Source organism: Anoplopoma fimbria, chromosome 17 (assembly GCF_027596085.1).
Source record: "Anoplopoma fimbria isolate UVic2021 breed Golden Eagle Sablefish chromosome 17, Afim_UVic_2022, whole genome shotgun sequence".
Classification (NCBI taxonomy): domain Eukaryota; kingdom Metazoa; phylum Chordata; class Actinopteri; order Perciformes; family Anoplopomatidae; genus Anoplopoma; species Anoplopoma fimbria.
Genome location: NC_072465.1, coordinates 18,186,835 through 18,207,895, shown reverse-complemented (window position 1 = coordinate 18,207,895; position 21,061 = coordinate 18,186,835). Strand labels below are relative to the sequence as shown.

The 21,061-nt window shown below is 39.0% G+C and overlaps 2 protein-coding genes across 4 annotated transcripts; one reads left to right on the top strand and one right to left on the bottom strand.

The window, feature by feature from the left end:
* Nucleotides 1–1,318: 1,318 nt before the first annotated feature.
* On the bottom strand, nucleotides 1,319–6,630 carry LOC129106091 (uncharacterized). Its single transcript, XM_054617419.1, has 3 exons — nucleotides 6,551–6,630; nucleotides 5,724–5,873; nucleotides 1,319–2,921 (listed from the first exon to the last, which is right to left on the bottom strand). The coding sequence occupies exons 2-3, from the start codon at nucleotides 5,869–5,871 to the stop codon at nucleotides 1,786–1,788; spliced, it is 1,284 nt and encodes a 427-aa protein (XP_054473394.1). The 5' UTR covers nucleotides 5,872–5,873; nucleotides 6,551–6,630; the 3' UTR covers nucleotides 1,319–1,785.
* znf362a (zinc finger protein 362a) lies at nucleotides 5,737–21,023 on the top strand. Of its 3 annotated transcripts, none has more exons than XM_054617416.1 (9): nucleotides 5,737–5,821; nucleotides 12,928–12,991; nucleotides 14,543–14,783; nucleotides 15,949–16,074; nucleotides 16,210–16,537; nucleotides 17,965–18,189; nucleotides 19,318–19,396; nucleotides 19,508–19,666; nucleotides 19,758–21,023. In XM_054617416.1, exons 2-9 carry the CDS (start codon nucleotides 12,929–12,931, stop codon nucleotides 19,875–19,877), a joined length of 1,341 nt encoding a protein of 446 aa, XP_054473391.1. In that variant the 5' UTR covers nucleotides 5,737–5,821; nucleotide 12,928; the 3' UTR covers nucleotides 19,878–21,023. The 3 variants fall into 3 exon arrangements, with proteins under 3 accessions (XP_054473391.1, XP_054473393.1, XP_054473390.1); XM_054617418.1 differs by lacking the exon at nucleotides 5,737–5,821 and adding an exon at nucleotides 9,366–9,604 and having other exon boundaries at nucleotides 14,576–14,783; XM_054617415.1 differs by lacking the exon at nucleotides 5,737–5,821 and adding an exon at nucleotides 9,366–9,604.
* Nucleotides 21,024–21,061: the final 38 nt, after the last annotated feature.

Genomic DNA, 21,061 nt, shown 5'->3' with positions numbered 1-21,061 from the left:
AAAATAGCATGGACACGCAGACATAATGAACGTGAACCTCTCATTTAACCTCATGCTGCTGTTTTAGTATTTTCCTGCACGGGTCTCTGCACTTTGAAAGAGGAGTTGTGCAGTCCGTTTACTTTGCCCTGAGGCTCAGTAAACCTAAATGTGCAGTCTTTTGTCTGCAGAATCCGCTTCATCCTTCTCATGTTACTTCCCAAAGCTCATCTATCAAACATGTAGGGGGCTTCAAGGTCTTTGGTGTTAGTCGCTCTGAGTTGTTGTTGTACCAGAGTGCCCTCTGGTGTTGACATCTGTGTCCCTGCTCACCTTAAGCTGCAACACCTGACGGCTCGCAGGCTTGGTGAGTCCTACATGTGAGAACAAGGAGGCCGTGCCACGTTGAGATTATCCACATACACACTATATCTATCTGTGTTTTATTTACAGGAACAGCCGAGACCACTCGTCGCCTGGATCCAGTTCTTTAAATCGGCCCAGTCCACCGAGTCAGGAGAGGCCATTCTTGTCTGTCCTTTAAACAGCACGCAGCCTCAAAGGTCACAACAACCACCTCCGAAGCTCCCTCATTATTAAACATGTTACATCTCGTTTGTTTCTTCCATTCAAAAAACAGAAGTAAAAACACCACCTGTGGTTTAGGGGAACTAACATTATGTCTCGACAGGTTCAGCAACTTGTTGAAGACTTGTCATACAGTGCGGTTGCCAGGCAACCAGCAGAGAGGAAGTCACTGCACACAATGTAAAAACAAGGTCTTTTGTACGGATTGAAGCAAATATTTTACAGAAATAACATAAATAACATGTTTATCAGTGAGCTAGATGTGCTGGTGGGCTTGTTTAATTCATGTTGCCCCTGTTAGCAGTTTTAATGCTATGCTAAATTAAGCTAAAAGGCAGCTGGCTGTAACTTTATGTTTATGGGATTAGAATATTATATTGAACAATATAATATAATTAAGAATGGTGTATCAATGAGTCAGCAACATTATATTGTTGTTGCTGGCCAAGATTTTGAATAGTTTGACCTATTTTAGCCTTTAAATGGGTATTTAAGTGAAGCTATATGAGAGGTTCAGAAGACAAATCTCTCTTTGGTGAAACTGTTAATGTAAATTCTTAAGCATAAAAGTCACTGTTCAAATACATGCATTTCTACCTGAAATGTAGTGGAACAGAAGTATAAATGTGAACAAAAGTGCCTTACATTATACTTAAAGTACATTACTTGACTAAAGGACTTTTCAGTGCTGAGGACTAGTACAATCCTTTCACACAAACTGGTTTAAGAACAAAGACAAAACTACAAAGAGTTTGTGGTCCACCCTCAAGTCACTCAGTATTTATTTATATTGCTTTATGTAGGGTGTATGTGATGCAGCATCAGAACACTTCATATGACTGCTTTGAAAACAAAGTTTGCATCTGGATTAGTCTTATTTACTTTGGAGAGGCTGGTTCTATAACCCATTGAGTAATGACAAATCGCTGCAGATCTTGAGGCTCTGAACAATAAAAACAGGCCTTCCAGCCGCCTGTTTCTCTCTAGTTTAGTGCCTTACTACCAAGCACGCCTCAACATGACTCCTCTGTACCTTTCAGCAGTTTCTTCATTTTATTCTTCCCATGTGAATAGCTGCTCAGAAATGCTTATTTACACTCTATTCAAGCCAGTGTTGACAGGTAGACCTCCTGTCTGCACACATGCAATATTAATCTGCTTATCCTGTTGCACCTAGCCTTCAATCAGCGTCCACTTTTGCTTCTCACTAGTCTGGTTTTATACAAGCGTTTCATTGTGAGAGGTGGATGCATTGCTTGTGTTTGCTGCAGATGAAAGTAAATATTTGATACACAGCTCCAGCAGAGTCTCTATAGTCCTGATCAGAAGAATGTTCACACTGAGGTTTAGAGGCAGCACAAAGATGAAGAGCACACAGACGAACCCTATCACATTCACCCCAGGGCAGGGAAAACCCCACTGTCCCCACCCACTTTGGCTCCTGTTTTGTGCATCCACGTCCTCTGTGATAAATGTCAAAGGTATACAATTCTTTGTCCGTTCGTGCTCCTGTCCTCTTCTCTCTGCAGACAAACATTCAGGGGAGATGAAAACAAAGTCTCCATGGTGATGTGCCGACATCTGCACGCCGTTCCAGGAATACGCTCTGTGAACAGTGCAGCTGCTCTCTGTTTTCCCTGGGTCAACACACAGTGCTGGCTCCGGCTCCGGCATCCCAGTGTTCGGAGGCTTGGAGGGCCCAGACATTGCAGAGGCGAGGTCTTGCCAGCGACTGTCGCTGTCGTTATTGTTAACTCCACGTTTCTCTGTGCGCGTCCTCGTCGTCTGTGCAGGGGCCCGGTGTCGACAGTGCAGACCTGTGCTCACGGTCAGGAGGAGCAGGAGGACGGAGAGGAAGGTTATGCCCCAGCAGGGATTCAAAGTGCTGGACATGGGGCTTAACAGGTTGGGCAAGCATCTGACGAGGGAGTTGGTTGTGTGCAAACAGTCAGCAGCCCACGCCTCCTCCCGCTTCCATCGCCACCTGACATTGAGGGCGACGACGACCCACACCGACAGGCAGCAGAGGTAGCTGACATCATGATGAGACAACCCCTTTTCTTTGTTTCTGTTGTCTTCGCTGTCCTCCTCCTCTTCCCCAGTTACCTCCCAAACATAACAACGTTGTCCATCAGAGCCCACTGTCTGTCTCACTGTCCTGGTCCTGTGAGCGACAACAGAGCGAGGCCACAGCAGTCTGGTCAGAGTGTCCACTGCAATCAGAGGTACGGTCAGAAGCAACACCCCGCCGTATGTGTGGCTGAGGAAGATCAGGAAGCGCAGGGCAACAACATCACCATGTGGGGTCTGCTCAGTTAGCCAGGACTCAGAGATGCAAAGGAAAGTCAGAAAGACTGTGGGAGAAAAAAATGATAGAATCTCAGTGAGTCAGGTGAGCATGGGGCATGGGGAAAGATGGCAGAGCAGCCGTATAGTTTGGGGGGAAAAAATGATTTGAAAGATCCCCTCAAGATATGGGGTACATCCCAAGTCTCTTAAATTGCCTCCTCGATTCCCTCACTTGAGTCTTTTCCTTGCGTCTTAGTCCCGCCCACCAGGGATGCATGGAGAGACGCAAGGAAACCAATCAAGGAGAGAGGAAACGAGGAAATGTGTTTTAAGAGACATGAGACGTCCTTTCCTCTGAAGCATCACGTGAAGCGACGTCTGTTTTCTGATGACGGCGGCCGCTGATCACAGCTGATCAGCTGTCAGTCTGCTCTAACAGCTGGAGAGACTTTTGATTGTATGTCTGCACACTATACTAATATTAATAATGAAACAAAGTAATCATCACTGTACTAGTATTAATAGTGAAACAAAGTAATCATCACTGTACTAATATTAATAATGAAACAAAGTAATCATCACTGTACTAGTATTAATAATGAAACAAAGTAATCATCACTGTACTAATATTAATAATGACACAAAGTAATCATCACTGTACTAATATTAATAATGAAACACAGTAATCATCACTGTACTAATATTAATAAAGACACAAAGTAATCATCACTGTACTCATATTAATAATGAAACAAAGTAATCATCACTGTACTAATATTAATAAAGACACAAAGTAATCATCACTGTACTAATATTAATAATGAAACACAGTAATCATCACTGTACTAATATTAATAATGACACAAAGTAATCACTGTACTCATATTAATAATAACACAAAGTCATCATCACTGCCAGAGTATAAATGTATTTCTCTCTGCAGCCTGTTACCTGTTTAACAAACTGTGTATTTAATAAATAAGTGAATGCCAATATTTCAGTAGCTTTGGGTAAGCATAAGAGGCACTTCATCCGGTACGAAGAGTCTTTCACTCCAACATAAGAAAACATTTCTCGCAAATATGGCCACAGGTGTTGGTCTTCGTCTCCACCGTGGTTTGTTGCGGGAGTAGCAGGTGCTTCCGTTTCTGCTTCCATCATGAAACCAGTCATCGTAGAGTGGAATTCTACTCATGTGGTCGCTCGCTAGCTGGCATCACTGGGCATCAACAAACGCGGCTTTGAGAGCACGTGTTTGCAATTGCGCATTAACGTGATTAACCAATGATTTAACTTGCTAGCTAGGACCACTGATTCACTAACCTGCTTGCTTGCAGTCTGTGTTCCACCACAGTCCCCGACGTTGGTCTCATGATTCATTTTTTTTTCTAAAGATAGATTTGATTTTGTAGCGAATAACGAAGGTTTCAGGGGAAATGTATCGGAGTCAAAGTATCAGTTTTCTTTGCAAAATGTAGTGAAGTAAAAGTGAAAGTCAACAGAAATATAAATAGTAAAGTAAAGTACAGATATCCAAAAAAACGACTTAAGTACAGTAACGAAGTATTTCTACTTCGTTACAATACACCACTGGTATTTATACTGTGTTCTTGGTATTTATACTGTGTTCTTGGTATTTATACTGTGTTCTTGGTATTTTTTACTGTGTTCTGTGTCCTGCTCATAAGCGCAGCTCACCGATTTCTACCGGCGAAATGCGTTTGTCTTATTTATTAATTATTAACGTCTGTATGTTTTGAAATTCGGATTGTGATGTCATTATTAAATATTCCAGAATATGATTATGGTTTCTCCTAAACACTGGAATTAATTTATTAGGCTCAATGTTTCGGGGTAAATTGGAATTACATAACTCATCCAACATGACACTCGGGAATTATTAGCCTCATATGAATGAATGGAAATGAAGATACATTATGTATAAAGTGTTTCTACTGACAAACAGACAGACTCTCCAACTCTTTAACTCTCTTTCTAACTTTAATCCATTCAATCTGTCATCTGTCATCACTCTGGTATGAATCTCCAGTGATGATGAGTTGTATCAGATCAGTACGATCAGATAACAGATGAACGATGAGGGGGCGTGTCGGCCCTCACAACACTTCCTGAAAGGATGATCTCGTGCATCCTCGCTCATGGCTCCTCGGAGATCTCTCCTCGCTCCTCTCTCCTCGCTCCTCGCTCCTCGGTGCTGTAATAAGAGCTTTGGGACGGCCGGCAGTATGGCGGCGCAGAACGACTTCCGGTTCAAGCGAGGAGCGAGGAAACGACAAATAAGAGACTTGGGATGTACCCATGTTTTAAGACATTTTATAAGTTTTAATTTGTGTCTTGTAAGTCTTTTTTTCAATTACCAAGTTAGAAATTCCTAAAATTGCATCACCTGTTTCTACCTCTTTAAAATAGATCCAGAATCTATGAATATGCAAATATTGCTAATTTCAAAAGTTTGACGGCTGTACTCAAGATGTGTCCTACTTCACTGTAAAGAATATTTCACTACCATTATTATACATGAATTCACTAATAATTTGCTCTATAACTGAAAACTGTGACAAATGCCCATTACAATTTATTTAAACCAAAACTGACTTTAGCAAATCCTCACATTTGAGAAGCAAGAAACAAGAAAGTAAATTAAATGTTTAACCCTTATGTCTTGAATGACAAAAATATTGTAAAATGTGTAAAAACTGTGAAATATATTAGTAGTCTAATTTAACATCCTGTTTAAAATATTTTAAAGGTGGAGTTGGTGAAGCTGTTGGGGTACGTTAGACTGGGAGCTTCTGGACCAGAACACAGTGCTAAACCAGTACACCTGGTCATGGGCTGATACTCACCTGCGACCAGGAAGTCGGTGAAGACCAGGAGGCAGCAGCAGCAGAAGCTGACGGGGCTGTTTGAGCGAGCCAGTGAGGGCAGGAAGGGGAGACTGCAGGCCAGTTTACACACACACAACAACGCTGCTCCTTCCAAAACACTATCCATGGCTGCAACAAGACAACACATACACGCGGCTCAACTTATCGAAAAACTGGTTTTCTTTTTGCTTCAGGGTGGAGGAGCTCAGGAATGTCAGGTTCTCTGCTGTCTGCGCACCCCCCATCAATGTTATTAAATATATAGTATATATATATATATATATATATATATATATATATATATATATATATATATATATATATATATATATATATATATATATATATATATATATATATATATATATATATCTGTATAAATTGTTTTTAGGTGGTCATTCCACTTTCAGTGAATCTTTCTGCCCCGTGGTTGCAGATCAATATTTTTTTGTTGTTTACATTAGTAGTGAACTCTGGACTAGACAGCTGTTTACAGTTGATCAAAAATCAGGAAACTAAGGAAGAAGTTCAACTGTCAAGATGATATAAGAATTGATTTCAAACGTGATATTTAACACCAGCAATGAATAAACAAATGCCATGAAACTCCTCAGTAATGTGAAAACGCATGCAAATTAACAGACAGACTGTATGTCCACCACCGAACGATGATACTAAACAGACTACTTCAACCTGTAAAAACAACATTACCTGTTATCACATGGTTACCGTATGAAAATTCAAACTCTGTAACTGAAATGTATGAATATACATCAAAAACTGCAGTGAGGTACATTAGTTCTTACCTGGACTCACAGGAGCCTTCAGAGCAGCATGTCAATATGAGCTTCAAATGTTTCATCCGTTCTCTTCACCTCCCCCTTCTGCTCCGCCCTCATGGGGATAATGACCCCCCCCCCCCTCCTGTGCTCCCTGCTGCACCTGGCCTGTGTTGAGGTGAGAGAACATGTGCGTCTCAGAGGGTGTGGCACTGTTTGTACAGGCAAGAAAACCCGTCCAACAACTAACTAACTAACAGTGAGAGATGCAAAGTCTGCTTGTGTCATCGTGTGCATGTGTGTTAAAGTAAACTTGTTGACACCAGTGATGGATATTCTGGACAAACAATGTTTAATTTTCACTGAGGATGTACAAACATTCCTGTGTTACACCATTCTTGTGTAATCCACAGTATGTCTTTTTTTTTTTAGAGGTTACAGCAAAAACACGAATGCAGGTTGTTTTTGGAAAGCAGGATTAAACTGTACTGTAGATCACATAACACATAACTATATAATTCATTCATGCTTTTATATGCTTCATTTTAACCTGAGACCCTATTCAAATGCTGTTCCCCATCAGTAATGAATCATAAATGATGATTGCTTTAGTTTAAAGTTGTTACAGTTTGGACAGGTGGAATGGCAATGTTTAACCAACAGAGGAGAGTTGCCTTCTACATTACGTATATATATATATAAGGCTCTCCTGGGAGAACTGACTCTTCATCTGTTCTCCGATTACCAAGATCAGTTTTTACTCATATAAAAACTGATCTTGGAAAGAGAATAGTTTGAAACAGGATGATCCTCTCAGATAGAATGAGATATGAAAAACATTCAAGTTAAAACCTCTTTTTTCCATTTGGGGACTTTAAAACATAACACTCTGTGAGTGAAAGTTCATGCTTGACCTTTGAAACAGCTGTTGACAAAACAAATGACCCCACCAGCAGTTCTGGAGCTTTTGCTTGTATCACATGATCTTCTTCAGTAGATGGAGTTGGCCAAATTGACATTAAATTGTCATTTCCGGAGCCCTTTGAGGACTTCTCTTCCATGTTGGCTTAAAAGCAAAGTTTGACGGGTTATTATTGATGATCAAAAGCCCCAGAACTAAATAGACCTTGTGGTGTTTTCAAGGTCAAGAATCTGAAACTCAACTATTAAGCCAATGAAGACGTGAAATCCTAAGAATGCTCCGGAACAAAAAGAAGTAACATATTCAAACTGTATCTGCTGAGGAAGATTGTGTAATACGATCAAAATCTCTATTAAAAAGCTACCTAAAGGAACTGATCATGAGAGGCTTTTAGAAAAAAAGGAAGGTCCCAGTAATGTTGATGTGTACTACTGATACAAAGAAGTTTGCGAACCACATTTATTATCAGGTTTTATTACCATTTTCTTCTCTGAGATACGTGAGCAGCAGGAAGGAGGAAATTGTGCAAAGTAGAGTCAGATAAAGCTCACAGAAAGAAATGATTTGTCACTTTTTTTTGTTGGCAAAACCGAAAACAAATTAGTTTTTGAAGATCTAAACAATTGCTTAATTTGTGCATGATTAAGTTTCTTTAAAGTGCAAGTGAAAAATTATGTTAAGCCTTTGAATAGAGTCTATATAGTAGGGATTGAAATATCTATCTATATATTCTATGATTAGAATTGAACTTTGCAAATTTAAACTGCTTGTTTTTAGTTCTAGCGTTTGTAAAATCCATAGATTTGGAGTGATGGGACGGTAGAAGTTTGGCACAGTCCTACTTCTCTAATTATCCTCTTTGTATCCTCAGTCTGACTCACCTCAAAGATATGAGATGGAGGCCTGTGGAATTTGCATTTTCTTTGAATACCTAAACATAAATTTGAATGTGTGTGTGTGTGACTTTGTATATGCACAAAACACCATGTAGCCCAAAGTAAAGAGGATGCAGCTAAGAAAAACAGCCTTTGTGCAGGGTTGAACAGTAGTAAAATGTGGCCTCCATACGTATAAATGACAATCACACTTAAAATAAAAAATAAAAATAGTTTTTGTTGAATCTGTTTTAGAAAGTGTTAATTCAAATGATAACCATTTTGGAGGTTAGTGTTTGCGGTGATGTCAACCTGCATTTCCAATAAACATTAGGCATCAAACACATATGATAACTTGAAATAAAGATGCAGGAGCACTAAGGTTGGAGCTTTATTATACTTGTCTACACCCTTATTGATACAAAATATTATAAACAATAATACTCAACAGGGCCACAAAAACTACAGCCTCTAAAATGAATATTTGATCAAAATGTTTTGAACTCAAGAAAACTTCCAAGTTCCTGGCATAATAATTCGATTTTGAGATGTGTTTTTTTCTTTTCTTTCTACCTGAGCACCCTGGGTTTAGTAATATCTCCTTTCACATGTAAAGTGTTTGCTCATCGTTTATACCTCCTCATACTATCATCCGACATGATCACCACTCGCTGAAGCTCTCAGACTTGTGGCAGCAGTGCCATCTCCTGCTGAGCTAAGCACAGAGCATATTAGCAGCCTGTCATGCTGCTGCTGAGCGGATTACACTTCACATTTACTGTACATGACATGTAAGGCCTCAGACAGACAGACAGAGACAGACAGACAGACAGACAGACAGACAGGCAGGCAACATTATTATCATAATAGAGATAAGAAATACCGGAGCTCCATCTCTGGTGTACAGCGTTTATTTGTGACTATTATGAGTGATGTGGCACATAAGATAAAAAGTGAGCCTCACACATGCAATAATATCTTAACACCACAACTGTCACTGTGCAGGACACACATGTTTAATGATGTAACTCCCCGCACACATGCACGGTTTTTTAAATCCAACGTGACAACACAACATCTGCAAGAAAAAAAAAAAAAAGCCACCGTTTAAATTAGAAACCAGAAAATGGGTTAAAAAATCAGTTTCAGCTCAGTGTGTTTGGGAAGCCTGCAGCACCCAGAAGTGAACAGCAGGCGACCCGGAAGGTTTGAAGTCCGACTGAGAGCGAGCAGAAAGAAGAGTCTAATCCTTTTTATAAAATATTTCTTCCCTCGCTGGTTCAGGTAGGTTGGCCGCTCGATGCATATAAATATCTGCCTTTTTTTTCTTCCTCCTTTGCTCTTTTCTCTATACACACAAGATATGCTGGTGTCGCTTCGTCCTCGTTTCTGTTTAAGTCATGCAAAAGTTGCATTTAAAAAAAAAACAGCATTTGTAGCGCAGAGATGAAAAAGACTGAATTATTTGCTGCTGTCGTGCAAAAAAAACAACCCAGCGCCAGCATGAACACGGGCATCGGGTCTATGGCTCAGCAGCTGCAGAGGATTCAGCGAGGGCATGATGATTGTTGTAGGAAGTGTCAGGCTTTTTTTTTTTTTTTTTTTTTTTTTTTTTTTTTTTTTCTCCTCCTCGAGCCGGGCTATTCAAACCTGAATCAAAGTAAACAATCATTCCTACGCTTAATGCAAATACGCCACATCCCCACGCATCGCGCGAGCGTTTTATTTCATGCCAACTGGAGAATTATCTCTTTATAATATTCGGATCTGCAGAATATGGCGTCCAGTGCTTATAAAAATAAGACAGGGCTGCCATTTTTGTTTTCCTTTTGTCTGAAATTTTTTAATAAACTGTCTGAGAATGTGGGAGAGGCGGCGGCAGAGCGAGGCGCTGCGCTGCGGCCGCTTCTCTCCGGAGGAGATGCTCCTCGTTTTAAGATGCGCATCTTTTAAGATTTAAAAAAAAAAAAATGCATTATTTTTTATTTTGCCTTTTGAACGTAGGAATAAATCAGCACAGCAAAAAGGACAAAAAGTTAACCCTAACTTTAGTTTTTAGAGGTAGACTTGTATTTCTCTCTGGATGTGATCGAACAGCAGGATGATGATCCTGCATCGCGTTTTATTACACTTAAACTGGAATATATTGCTTTGTCTGCAAAGACGGGCTAACTGCACGTTGTTGTTTTTTTTGTGGTAACACTTGAACCACCATATGTAGGATTATTATAGCACCCAGATGTCAGAGAGCACATATATAGTTTCCTCTACTTATGAAAGAATACTAACTGTTATTAATGAATTTACATCATGTAGCATAAGTGGCTCTAATATTACTTGAGTATCACTTTCTATTATCATCTTTAAGGGCTTATAAGTTGTAACAAATGGTTTTTATTATTAATAAGTTATTTACTCATACTTAATAGATCAGTTATACGCAGTTAATAAGATATTTTGAGTGTGCTCTTACTAATGTTTATCTTTCAAGGTAGGTGTTAATGGAGATAAACATGTTGGCAATTCATTAATAAATGATCATGGATTTTGCACTATATAAAAGGACGTCATGTCTCAGGTTATAAATGTCAATAAGTCATTAATAAAAAGGTTTTAAGCCATCAGGTCTGTAGTCGTATGGTTATACTCTTAAGTGGATGGATTTTGGTCCCAAGAAAGTGTTCACAACCTGCCAACACAAAAGATGTTCTGAAAGCTTAATGATATTCCCACAATTTATTTCACAGTGTAGCATATTAATTACTTTGTCAATGATTAAACTTAAGTAAAAAGAGAACAAAACGCTGATGTAGAGTGCAATCCATATAAAAACAATCATTAACCGTTATGATAGTGAATTAGTCGTTTCAGTAATTTTCCAAGCAGAAATGTCCAAAAATCGTTGTTCCAGCTTCTTAAATGTGAAAATGTGATGCTTTTCTGTGTCAAATATTATAATAAACTGAAAATTGTTTGGTTTTAGAATGATGGTTGAACAAAACAATGCATTTGAATACATCACCTTGTGACCTTGGGAATTATATTGGCCATCTTTCACTGGCATTGGCATTTATCATGAAAGTAACCACAGTATGAATGTACCACACAGGAACTTTTAGTCATATACAGTTACTTGCTGCCATTCATTTTTTTTTTTACGTGAATCATGTCTTTTTAGAAAGTGACACAAAGATGTCCAGCAGCCATCAAACTCCTGAGCCTGCTCCCTCGAGGTAGAAAGCCTCCAGGAAGTGAAACTGATCCCCACTGGCATCATTAGAGAAATATTTTGTGGGGTTTACTGTACGCTCGTACCCCTGAACGTATCGTTTTTGTTTCTCTTGGCTCGCGGAGATGGGCTGTTTTATGCCTGTGCTAAGCCAAACAGACTTAGGAATGGTGAAGACTGCCAAAGCACGCAATGCAAAATGTTTTAAAAAAGAAACTTCATACGAGGTTGAGAAGAAAAGCTATGGAAAGAAAAGCCTTCAGATCAAAACTTCAGCACCGTTCTATCTACTGTCAAAAAAAATTAGCTTTCTGTCCATCTGGCCTAACGCAGTGTGGAAAAAAGCCTTGTGCTTAATTGCAACCCATAGAAATAAGATATTCTAATTTTAAAGAAAATACTCTATGCTCTTAATTTGCCATAAAAATAACTACTGTGTCACTTACAAATCAGTGTGGTTTCTGTGCAGCATCCTCATTTTAGTTATTCCATGTTCTGTTACTGACCTCTTAGCTTTTTGACTACGTCATTCAGGTCTCGCTGTACTCTGAGGTGAGACCTGTTTCCCATCAGACTCTGAACCTGTCGGGGCCCACCTGTGTCGAGGTGGAGACAGACAGTGACAGATCAGGATCTGAGCCACATTGCTTTTAAAGTTTCTGTTTTCTCTGATAATCGTTTTTGGAGAGCTCCCTAACTAGCAGTTGCAATCATGTGAGAGCCTATCTCTCAGGCAGCATGCTCATCTCAAAGTCTTGTGGTCGGAAATCCTAAGAAAAAGCTGCATCACTCACTTAAGCGTCCTCCTTTGACAACAGAAACATCCTCTCTGATGAAGCACCGTGTAAAGACACAAAGTCTCCTCTTGCACTTTTGAGAAAGGAAGAGACCTAATACAGAAATACACCATCACAAGACTGTGATAAGTTAATCTCCAACTATCACGTCAAACAGTCAGCTGCTGTTTGGGTGGAGAGCTCCCGTCACAAGTTTTAACCACTGTGTTTGTACACTAACAACAGATCTTAACATTTATTTATGTAATTAAGAAGGCAGTTTTTAGGAATATCTAACAACACTGGTTCCCAACCTAGAATAAAATAAAAAAACCAGAGGGGTCCCAAGACGAGTCAAGGTTTCCTCTAATCTTTTGCATTTTTGTGTGTAAATTACGTTTCTGAAAATTAAGGAAAAAATCACTCACCTATTCAACCAGTAGTGATGAGCCACACTTACACATTTCTGCGTTTAAGAAGTGCGAATCCAAAAAGGTTGAGAAGCATTGTCTTACCAGTCTGACTACAATTATACCCTTGTTACGCTGATGGACGGAGGAGCTGCCCGCACCTTGTTTATGATCCTTGTGTTTTTATTTCAGGATGGCTGAACCTCGCTTTAACAATCCCTATTTTTGGCCTCCTCCTCCTACCATGCCTGGCCAGGTGAGTGATTCTGGTATTCACACTTAATTATGGAAAAGTTAACCTTTAGCTGTAAAGATTATTGTAGTGTAAATATTCAATGTAGATGTTTACTTTTGTTGTTTTTTCTAACAATATCTTTGTTGATTTTATAAAAACCCAACACAGATATACATATATACATCTTTCTTTTTTTTTTACAAAAACGCACACTACACAATCTGCCCATCAATCCTGATGTAATAGGGGTAATACACTTGAGTTTATTTACATCTTGAATGAATGTATAAATATTGAAAATAACAAAACTTTGGATTTGGATGGAAGGATACTTATAGTATATCCTTAGGTGCTTATAAGGGCTAAGGCTGTCCTCTCTAAATAATATATGAATGGACCCTAGATGTTGTGAAAGAGTTATGATAGTGTCAGTGCATATACTAATAGTATGTGTAAGGGCAGAGTCGTAGATAATTCAGAAATCCATCTACCCAGGCCTACCAACCTCTTTCAGTGATAGACCAATAACTCTTTGGGACGATACAATAACCTATTTTTAAAAAACAATGTTCTCCTTCTAATGTTATGAATAGCTGGATATAAACCTAAGTTAAAAAGCTATGGGTCTAGAGGTATTTGTATTGATCAAATGTCCTGGACACAGAACTTTTTATTTGAGTACACTGCCAAAGACAGTGGAAAAGTGTTCTTTCTACATTTTCACACTTGAGATATATATATATATATATATATACATTCACATCACCTGATGATACTGCAGTAATTTAAGATGTGTGTTACTTGTTTGTGATTATGTTACATAGCCTCTCCCAGTCCTTGATAGTGATGTCTATTCTCTTTACGGATGACTCTGTAGACTCAACCGCCAGAATTTGTCTTGTTATCTGATTTTAAATAATGCGCCATTTAAAGGAATAGTTTGACATTTGGGAATATACTATTATTTTGCCGAGAGTTTCATGAGAAGATTGTAGATCTTTTGAAGATTGGTACCTTTGGACAGCCAGGCTAGCTAAGCTAAGCTAACTACCTGCTGGCTCTTGCTACACAGTTAGCGTACAGGTCTGAAATCTTCTCATCAAAATGTCAGTAAAACACTAATAAGCGCATTCATCGAAATCTCAAACTATTCCTTTAAAGCAGTGCTTCCCAACCTCTGGTTCAGGACTCCCCATAGGGTCCCAGGGTTAATTTGATGGGTCATCATGATTAAATACCTTTAAACCTTTTTTTCTTACTTTTTACTAATTTAAGCTATTTTCCCTTGAAATACTGGATTCTATCTATTCTGGTCTCCAAAAATCCCTCAAATTACAGTAATCGGAAAATAAAGAGTGCATAAAGCTCGTAACAAACAAACATTGCTTCATTTTAAGATGTCTCAGAACAAAAAGGTTGGGAACCACTGGTTTTAATATGGTGTTTAACTGGAAGGATGTTTTCGGTACAATGTCACGTATCAGCCTCTAGAGGGAACCGTCGCCTCATAAAGTGAAACTGACTGAACTGATGGTTGTTCTCTTGTCACAAATGTTGTTTCCTGGCTGTCAGCTGGATAACCTAGTCTTGATTAATAAAATCAAGGAGCAGCTGATGGCAGAGAAGATCCGACCGCAACATCTGCCCGCTGCCTCAGCCCCTTCCCAACAGCCCTTACTGGCTCCCAACATCCAGGTGGATGGCGGCCAGCACGCCATGTCCAAAACTCACCAGATGCAGGTTCTCCACAGCCACAGCCCGTCTCAGCCCGATATCGCCCTGCACGCCCGCCCCGCCTCCAGCTCAGTCACAGGTACTCCTCACCTGCCTCCCTGTCCTCACTTTTTTTTACCAGTGGTGGATGAAGTATTCAGATCCTTTAATCAAGTAAAGGTACTAATACCACACTGCGAAAAAACTACGGCTAAAAGTTCTGCATTTAAAACTTTGCCTAAATAAAAATGTGTAGTATTATCAGCAGAATGTACTCAAGGTATCAAAAGTATAAGTAGTCATTGTGCCGTAAAATTGAATATTTCTATAATATATATATATATATATATATATATATATATATATATATATATATTATTATTATTATTATTGCTTCATTGAAGTCGATGTTGTATTTTACTTATTTAGATATCTCCATTCCTTTACATACAGTTGGGAAGTTTAAGCTACAGCAATGCATCATATTCTATTAGATCATATCTTTGTGGCGTCGCTGTCTCGTATCTCTTAAATAGTCAACTTTCATGAGCTCAGATTAACAGTCCTGTTTTTTCAGCTTTGTGACAATGCATTTTTTCCCAGCTGATCCAAGAGAGCTTTTTTAATAGTTTATTTAGCTTAAGAAGGAGAAGAAATGTCTTAGCACATAAAGGAACACTTCAAATTCAAAACCACAGAAACTGGTTGTTTTCACTAGACTAGTGAGTGTGAAATTTAATAACTAAAGCTGTCAGAGTAAAAAGAACAATATTTGCTTCTGAGATGTTGTGGAGTAAAGGTATATTTTACCACTTGCTGACCAATAACTGCAATTTTTCCTGCCCAAGTCCTTTGAGGAGAATAAAAAATTGAGAAAATCAAGCCTAAGATTAACTCAATTATGTACTTATCATGCACGAAAGCATCACATCAAGATTTGTCTTAATGTTGTGAAAATCTTGTGGTTGTTACGTGCTGCCTTAATGTCGTTGTATTGTGAAGTTACTGTCTTGTGATTGTGTTTTTATACTACAGAGTGTAATTTAAATGAGCTTATTATTCTGATACAGCTAAGAAGCTTTGCACTGTCCCTGTCAAATTAATTCATTGATTAAAACAGTAAAAGGTAAAGCCAACAACAAAAAACAAAGGATAAGACTGTTTGTTGTATGAATGTTGCTGTACAATGGCCTAAAGAAAATTGATGTGTTTTTATACCAGCTGTAAATTGTTGACAAGTGAACTTTCCTGCACATTTTTACCAGGTCGCATTCTGGGAGATGTAAACTTGAATCTGGACGACAAGGCAGCTATAAAAGCCAGAGGATTATGGGAAGACTGGCATCTGCGTCAACTTATAGACCATCCCTCCAGGACGAACCACGTCTCAGGTAGCACCAGTTTGTCCGGCTGGTACTTCCTGTTTGCTTTAGAAACGAGGAAAACGTTGTCCTGGTCTGCAGTTTGTGATGCTACAGTTTGTATGTGTTGGCATGTTTGACTCTCCTCACCTTTGCATCCAATAGGTGTGGCACTGGCATCCAGGACAGGCAACCTTAACACTTCAGAGATTATCACCCCCACCACACCCACCTCCAGCAGCCACAGCCGGCTGGGTGGAGCCCCCACACCTCACCTCATCTCAGGTTTAGCCTGCGGCCACGGCATGGAGCACGGGAAAAACAACGGGGGCCTCGTGGGACTCCTCGGCCCTCCTCCGAAGGAGGAACGAGGGCGTAAGAGGATCAAAGCAGAGAATGGGTCGTCTCTTTTGGTGGTGCCCTATCCAATCCTAGCTTCAGGCAACGACCAGTCATGTGTCACCATTACTTCCAAGCAAGGAAAAACCTACAGGTTAGAGGGACTTTTTCTAAAGATTGATGCATAGTAAACCGAGGTGCAGTGCATCTGACTCATGGCTCCAGTTGTTTTAAGATAATTAGGAATCCAGTGGATACAGTAGGTTTAAAATCTCCCTTTACTCCTCAAAAGGAGGAAATATAGTGATTTTTTTTCTTCATTAAGAAACAAAGGAATACAATTTAAACTGAATGTCCACCAGATTTGAGAATTGTCTTGGCCCACCAAAACATAAAAGCAGTCCAAAAACCCATAATATATCGAACAAGAATGTTAACAGAACCCAGTACACTGAACAATATAAATATCATTGCTAAAAGAAAACTATTAATACACAAAATAAAATACTGTGTGAAATGATGTCTGACTTTCAAAGACACCCTATCATGCCTCCTTTAGGTCTCAAAATGAGTAAATAAAGGAGGAGAACTGCATGTTCATGGCCTTCTCTTGACTTCACAGTTTACATGTCACTCAGCATCAGGGTTGATATTTACTAATCACAGACTCTGGGGATGGAAGACATTTACTTGGGTACAAGTAGAAATGCAAGAAAACTAAGCAAAAATACTCAGTCTAATGTGAAAGGAGCTGCTGATAATGAGGAACCCCACAGATCATTTCCATCTAACTCTTTGGTTTATTTTGCCACAACTACTGTTTGGTTCCCTATTTTCAGGCATGTGTGTTCACAAAAGAAATCTAAAAACATACTGTATGGTAAAAACACCAAACGGCCAACAGACTCAGTTAGCAACTAAACGTAGTGGAGCATTTGGCAGCTTAAAGGCCATATAATTCCCTATGGAGCAGGAAGAGACCAAAACCGAGCTAAAAAACAGTAAATATTGGACTTGCAATCGCCAGTTAGACACAAACAGACTCCAAATGAATGAAAATGTTGCTCTGTATCTGCTGGATGTGAATATAAGCAACTGTTTGCTAACAAGTTTGCCATATCGACATAAACAGTGATGATATGTCGGTGAGATGTTTTACAGCTTGTTTCTGCTGCCCTGCTGGCCAAAAAAAACTGATATTTAAGGATTAAGTAAAAATACATGCATTAGCATGAAAACTAAAAGTACTCACTGTGCTATACAGTACATTATATTTCAGTATTCTGCAGTAGATTATTATAAACTGATCATGTGTTTTGTGTATAAAATATTTAGCTGCAGTGTAACTAGTAACAATAGGTGTTATGTAAATGTAAGGAGTAAAAACGTTTAATGTAGACATAAAGTGGGCATACTTAAGTCAGTACAAGTACCTCAGGAAATACAGACAGACAGTGTTTCAACATTGTTACACACGATGTTATCTGTGGTCTTGCTCAATAATGAGATAAAATATGATGAAATAAACCTCAAGTCCCTTAACAAGTGTCCTCTGTCTGTGTCGCTGTGTTTTTGATACAGGTGTAAAGTTTGTCCGCTGACCTTCTTCTCCAAGTCGGACATGCAGATGCACTCCAAAACGCACACGGAGGCCAAGGCCCACAAGTGTCCTCACTGCACTAAGTCCTTTGCCAACGCGTCGTACCTGGCCCAGCACCTGCGCATACACCTGGGCATCAAGCCTTACCGCTGCTCCTACTGCGAGAAATGTTTTCGCCAACTCTCCCATCTGCAGCAACACACCAGGTCTGATCTCGTCACAGCACATCCATGACATCAATCCTTCTTCAATAACATTCTTTATATTCTTAGCAGGAGTTTTAATGTTCTGTTTCCTAATGATATGAATCACAGATTAAAAACTTTAGTAGGGTTTAAAAAAGGAATTGGAGGTAGAAATTGTGTTACTAAAAGAAGGTTAGTTCCTTCCCTCTGATGATATCTGCCGTAACCATAGTGATAGTTAATGTTTTAGAGAAATTCCACAGAACTCACAGTGAATAGCATTCCTAGAAACTCTTTTACTTAGGAACTATGAACTCTGCTGATCTAGCATTTACCCACAACTGATACTGAAGAAGACAATGTCACATTTAACCTTTTAATGAGCTTTTTAGGGAAAGGTTTAACATTAAACATAAAAATGTTAATTTTTGTAAAGACTATATTGAAAAACTAAACACATTTTCTTTGACTGTTTATATTAAAATGGGTTTTGGAAAATTTCCCATTGCTTGATTGAACAGAGACATACAATGTTTAAAGGATAGGTGCACAATGTTATTGCTCCAGACAATGTTTTTCAATGTCTTAAAACAGCAGTCAGCAACTGCTGCAAGACACTTTCCCTCCGGGTAAATAAAGTCTCTTCTCATATAAACCTCAGATAAATTTAACAAAGCTGTGGATTTTGTCCCCTGCGTTACTTACACTGGAAGAGCATTAGGATTAATCTAATACACAGCATGAACAAGAGAAATAATTACAGCAGGAAAAACCTGTTCCAACATGGATATATGGGTAATTGCCTGTCATTTAAAGACAAATTAGCTTTTAGAAATGATTGTGTCACATATTTCTACTAGAATTGAGAAAATGTCATCTTGAACTTGATAGGATTTCTTCTAATTTTGTAATTTCTTTTCCCTTTAAAATAGTGTTAACTTGTAGTAGCAACTGTTTCTTCTGTTTGCTGTGTCCGGTCTTATCAGTTAGGGAGGAGCATGCGTAGAAGATGTTTGTTGCTCCACAAGCCATCACAGACAAGCATTTCCGCAAACAGGAAATGCAAATTTAAGGGAAAGTTGTTTTTGGCTTCCTGTCTTACCTGGAAAAGAGTTTGATCAAACATTTGCATCCTTTGGCTTGTCACAGAATTCACACAGGGGATCGGCCTTATAAATGCCTGCACCCAGGATGTGAAAAAGCTTTTACTCAGCTATCTAATCTGCAGGTAAATATTAACTTCACCTGTTTTACCGGGCTGATCCTCCACAGCTTAAACTCTGAGGCAAAGTGAAGGTGACTCAGTTTTCATTATGTTGTTTTTTTTCCCCTGCTGAAGTCTCACCAGAGGCAGCACAACAAAGACAAGCCCTTCAAATGTTCCAACTGTTACCGTGCCTATTCAGACTCTGCCTCGCTGCAGATCCATATGTCTGCACACGCCATCAAAAATGCCAAGGCCTACTGCTGCAGCATGTGCGGCAGGGCATACACGTCGGTGAGTTGGAATTCCAAGTTTAAAAAAAAATAATCTGAGCTGACTGCAGGGAAGATGTCAAAAAGTGTTGTTCTTTGTTGTTTTTATCCAGGAGACATACCTTATAAAACACATGTCCAAACACACAATGGTGGAACATGTGGTGTCCCATCACTCCCCCCAGCACAGGACAGAGTCTCCCACCATCCCTATACGGATCTCCCTCATCTGAGCTCCTCACCAGTCTCTTGCCCTCCCATCAGAGACGTTTCCTGTGATGTCTGCACTCCTCTGATGGACTTCGAACCCATTAACGGGTTTAAAAAAATGTGCCGGATTGTACAAGTATCTTGTGAAGAGGTGCTCTTTTAATGAGTGTATCCTCCTTTTCCTTTCTTGCTGACCAGATAGTATTATCGGGGACATCCAAAGATGACTTCTCAGCACTTTCAGGCCGGGAAATGACAGGCCTAAAAATTGTCTCTTTCTATGTGACTACACAGGGGGAAAAAAGAGTATTGCTCCAGGCAGCTACAGTACATGGGAAATCTTTTAAAACTTTTTGTGTAATAATGAGATTACATTGTCTTTTTTTATATGGTCCATTTCTTTCTTTATTCAAGAATTTGAAAACAAATATATTTGCATCAGAGAGAGTCTTCCGTCAGCTGAGTGGCCAAGTGAGCATAAAGGAGAATGCTTATATAATGCGTATTCATGTATATCTTGCCACTTGTTATGTCAGTGTTTGCAATGTTTCACCAATCACATGGCCATTACATTTTCATTACAGTATTTTTTACCCTGTTGCCAACATCACAATGAGGTGTGACTCATAATTAGACAAATAGATATATTTTATTTTACTTTTGTTTTGTGATGTTATAAAATAAGCTCAAGGCAGTCCTCAGGTTTCCTCTGTTCTAGTTAAATCAGTGCTGTAGGTCTCCTAAAAAACAAGAAGTGTTAAAAAAGGTTAGATATAAAGAACCACACAAACCAAGCAAAAAACTTCAATTCAAACAGTCAAAACCCCCTAAAAACATGATCATTTATATGCACTCAGTGCTTTTTTTGTCCACTTTTGATGAGCAAATAAATAAATGCAGTGGAAAGACTAAAATGTGTTACAGATGTGTTACTTTCCAGGAAAACATTAATAATGAGGTCCGGCTTTTGGATTTTCAGCCATAATGTTTAACTAAAGAATCACACTTTTTTAAATACTCATTTTGCCATTGTTTTATGAATGAAAATGTTGACATTTGATATGCATTTACGCCTTAATTTGTTACAACTCTCCACGCTGTTGTTTTATCACTTTACATTTGCCTTTATTTCATAGCATGATATATACTGTAAATAAACTATATTAACTGTCAACCTGTTTTATAATAAATAACTATAATTACAAGT

Excerpts from the sequence above, each read along its gene's own strand:
- LOC129106091 (XM_054617419.1), bottom strand. The coding sequence starts at position 5,871 with ATGGATAGTGTTTTGGAAGGAGCAGCGTTGTTGTGTGTGTGTAAACTG. Across the intron at positions 2,922-5,723 it reads CACCGACTTCCTGGTCGCAG|TCTTTCTGACTTTCCTTTGC; the intron begins GTGAGTATCAGC and ends TTTCTCCCACAG.
- znf362a (XM_054617416.1), top strand. The coding sequence starts at position 12,929 with ATGGCTGAACCTCGCTTTAACAATCCCTATTTTTGGCCTCCTCCTCCT. Across the intron at positions 16,075-16,209 it reads CAGGACGAACCACGTCTCAG|GTGTGGCACTGGCATCCAGG; the intron begins GTAGCACCAGTT and ends TGCATCCAATAG. Across the intron at positions 16,538-17,964 it reads AAGCAAGGAAAAACCTACAG|GTGTAAAGTTTGTCCGCTGA; the intron begins GTTAGAGGGACT and ends TTTTTGATACAG.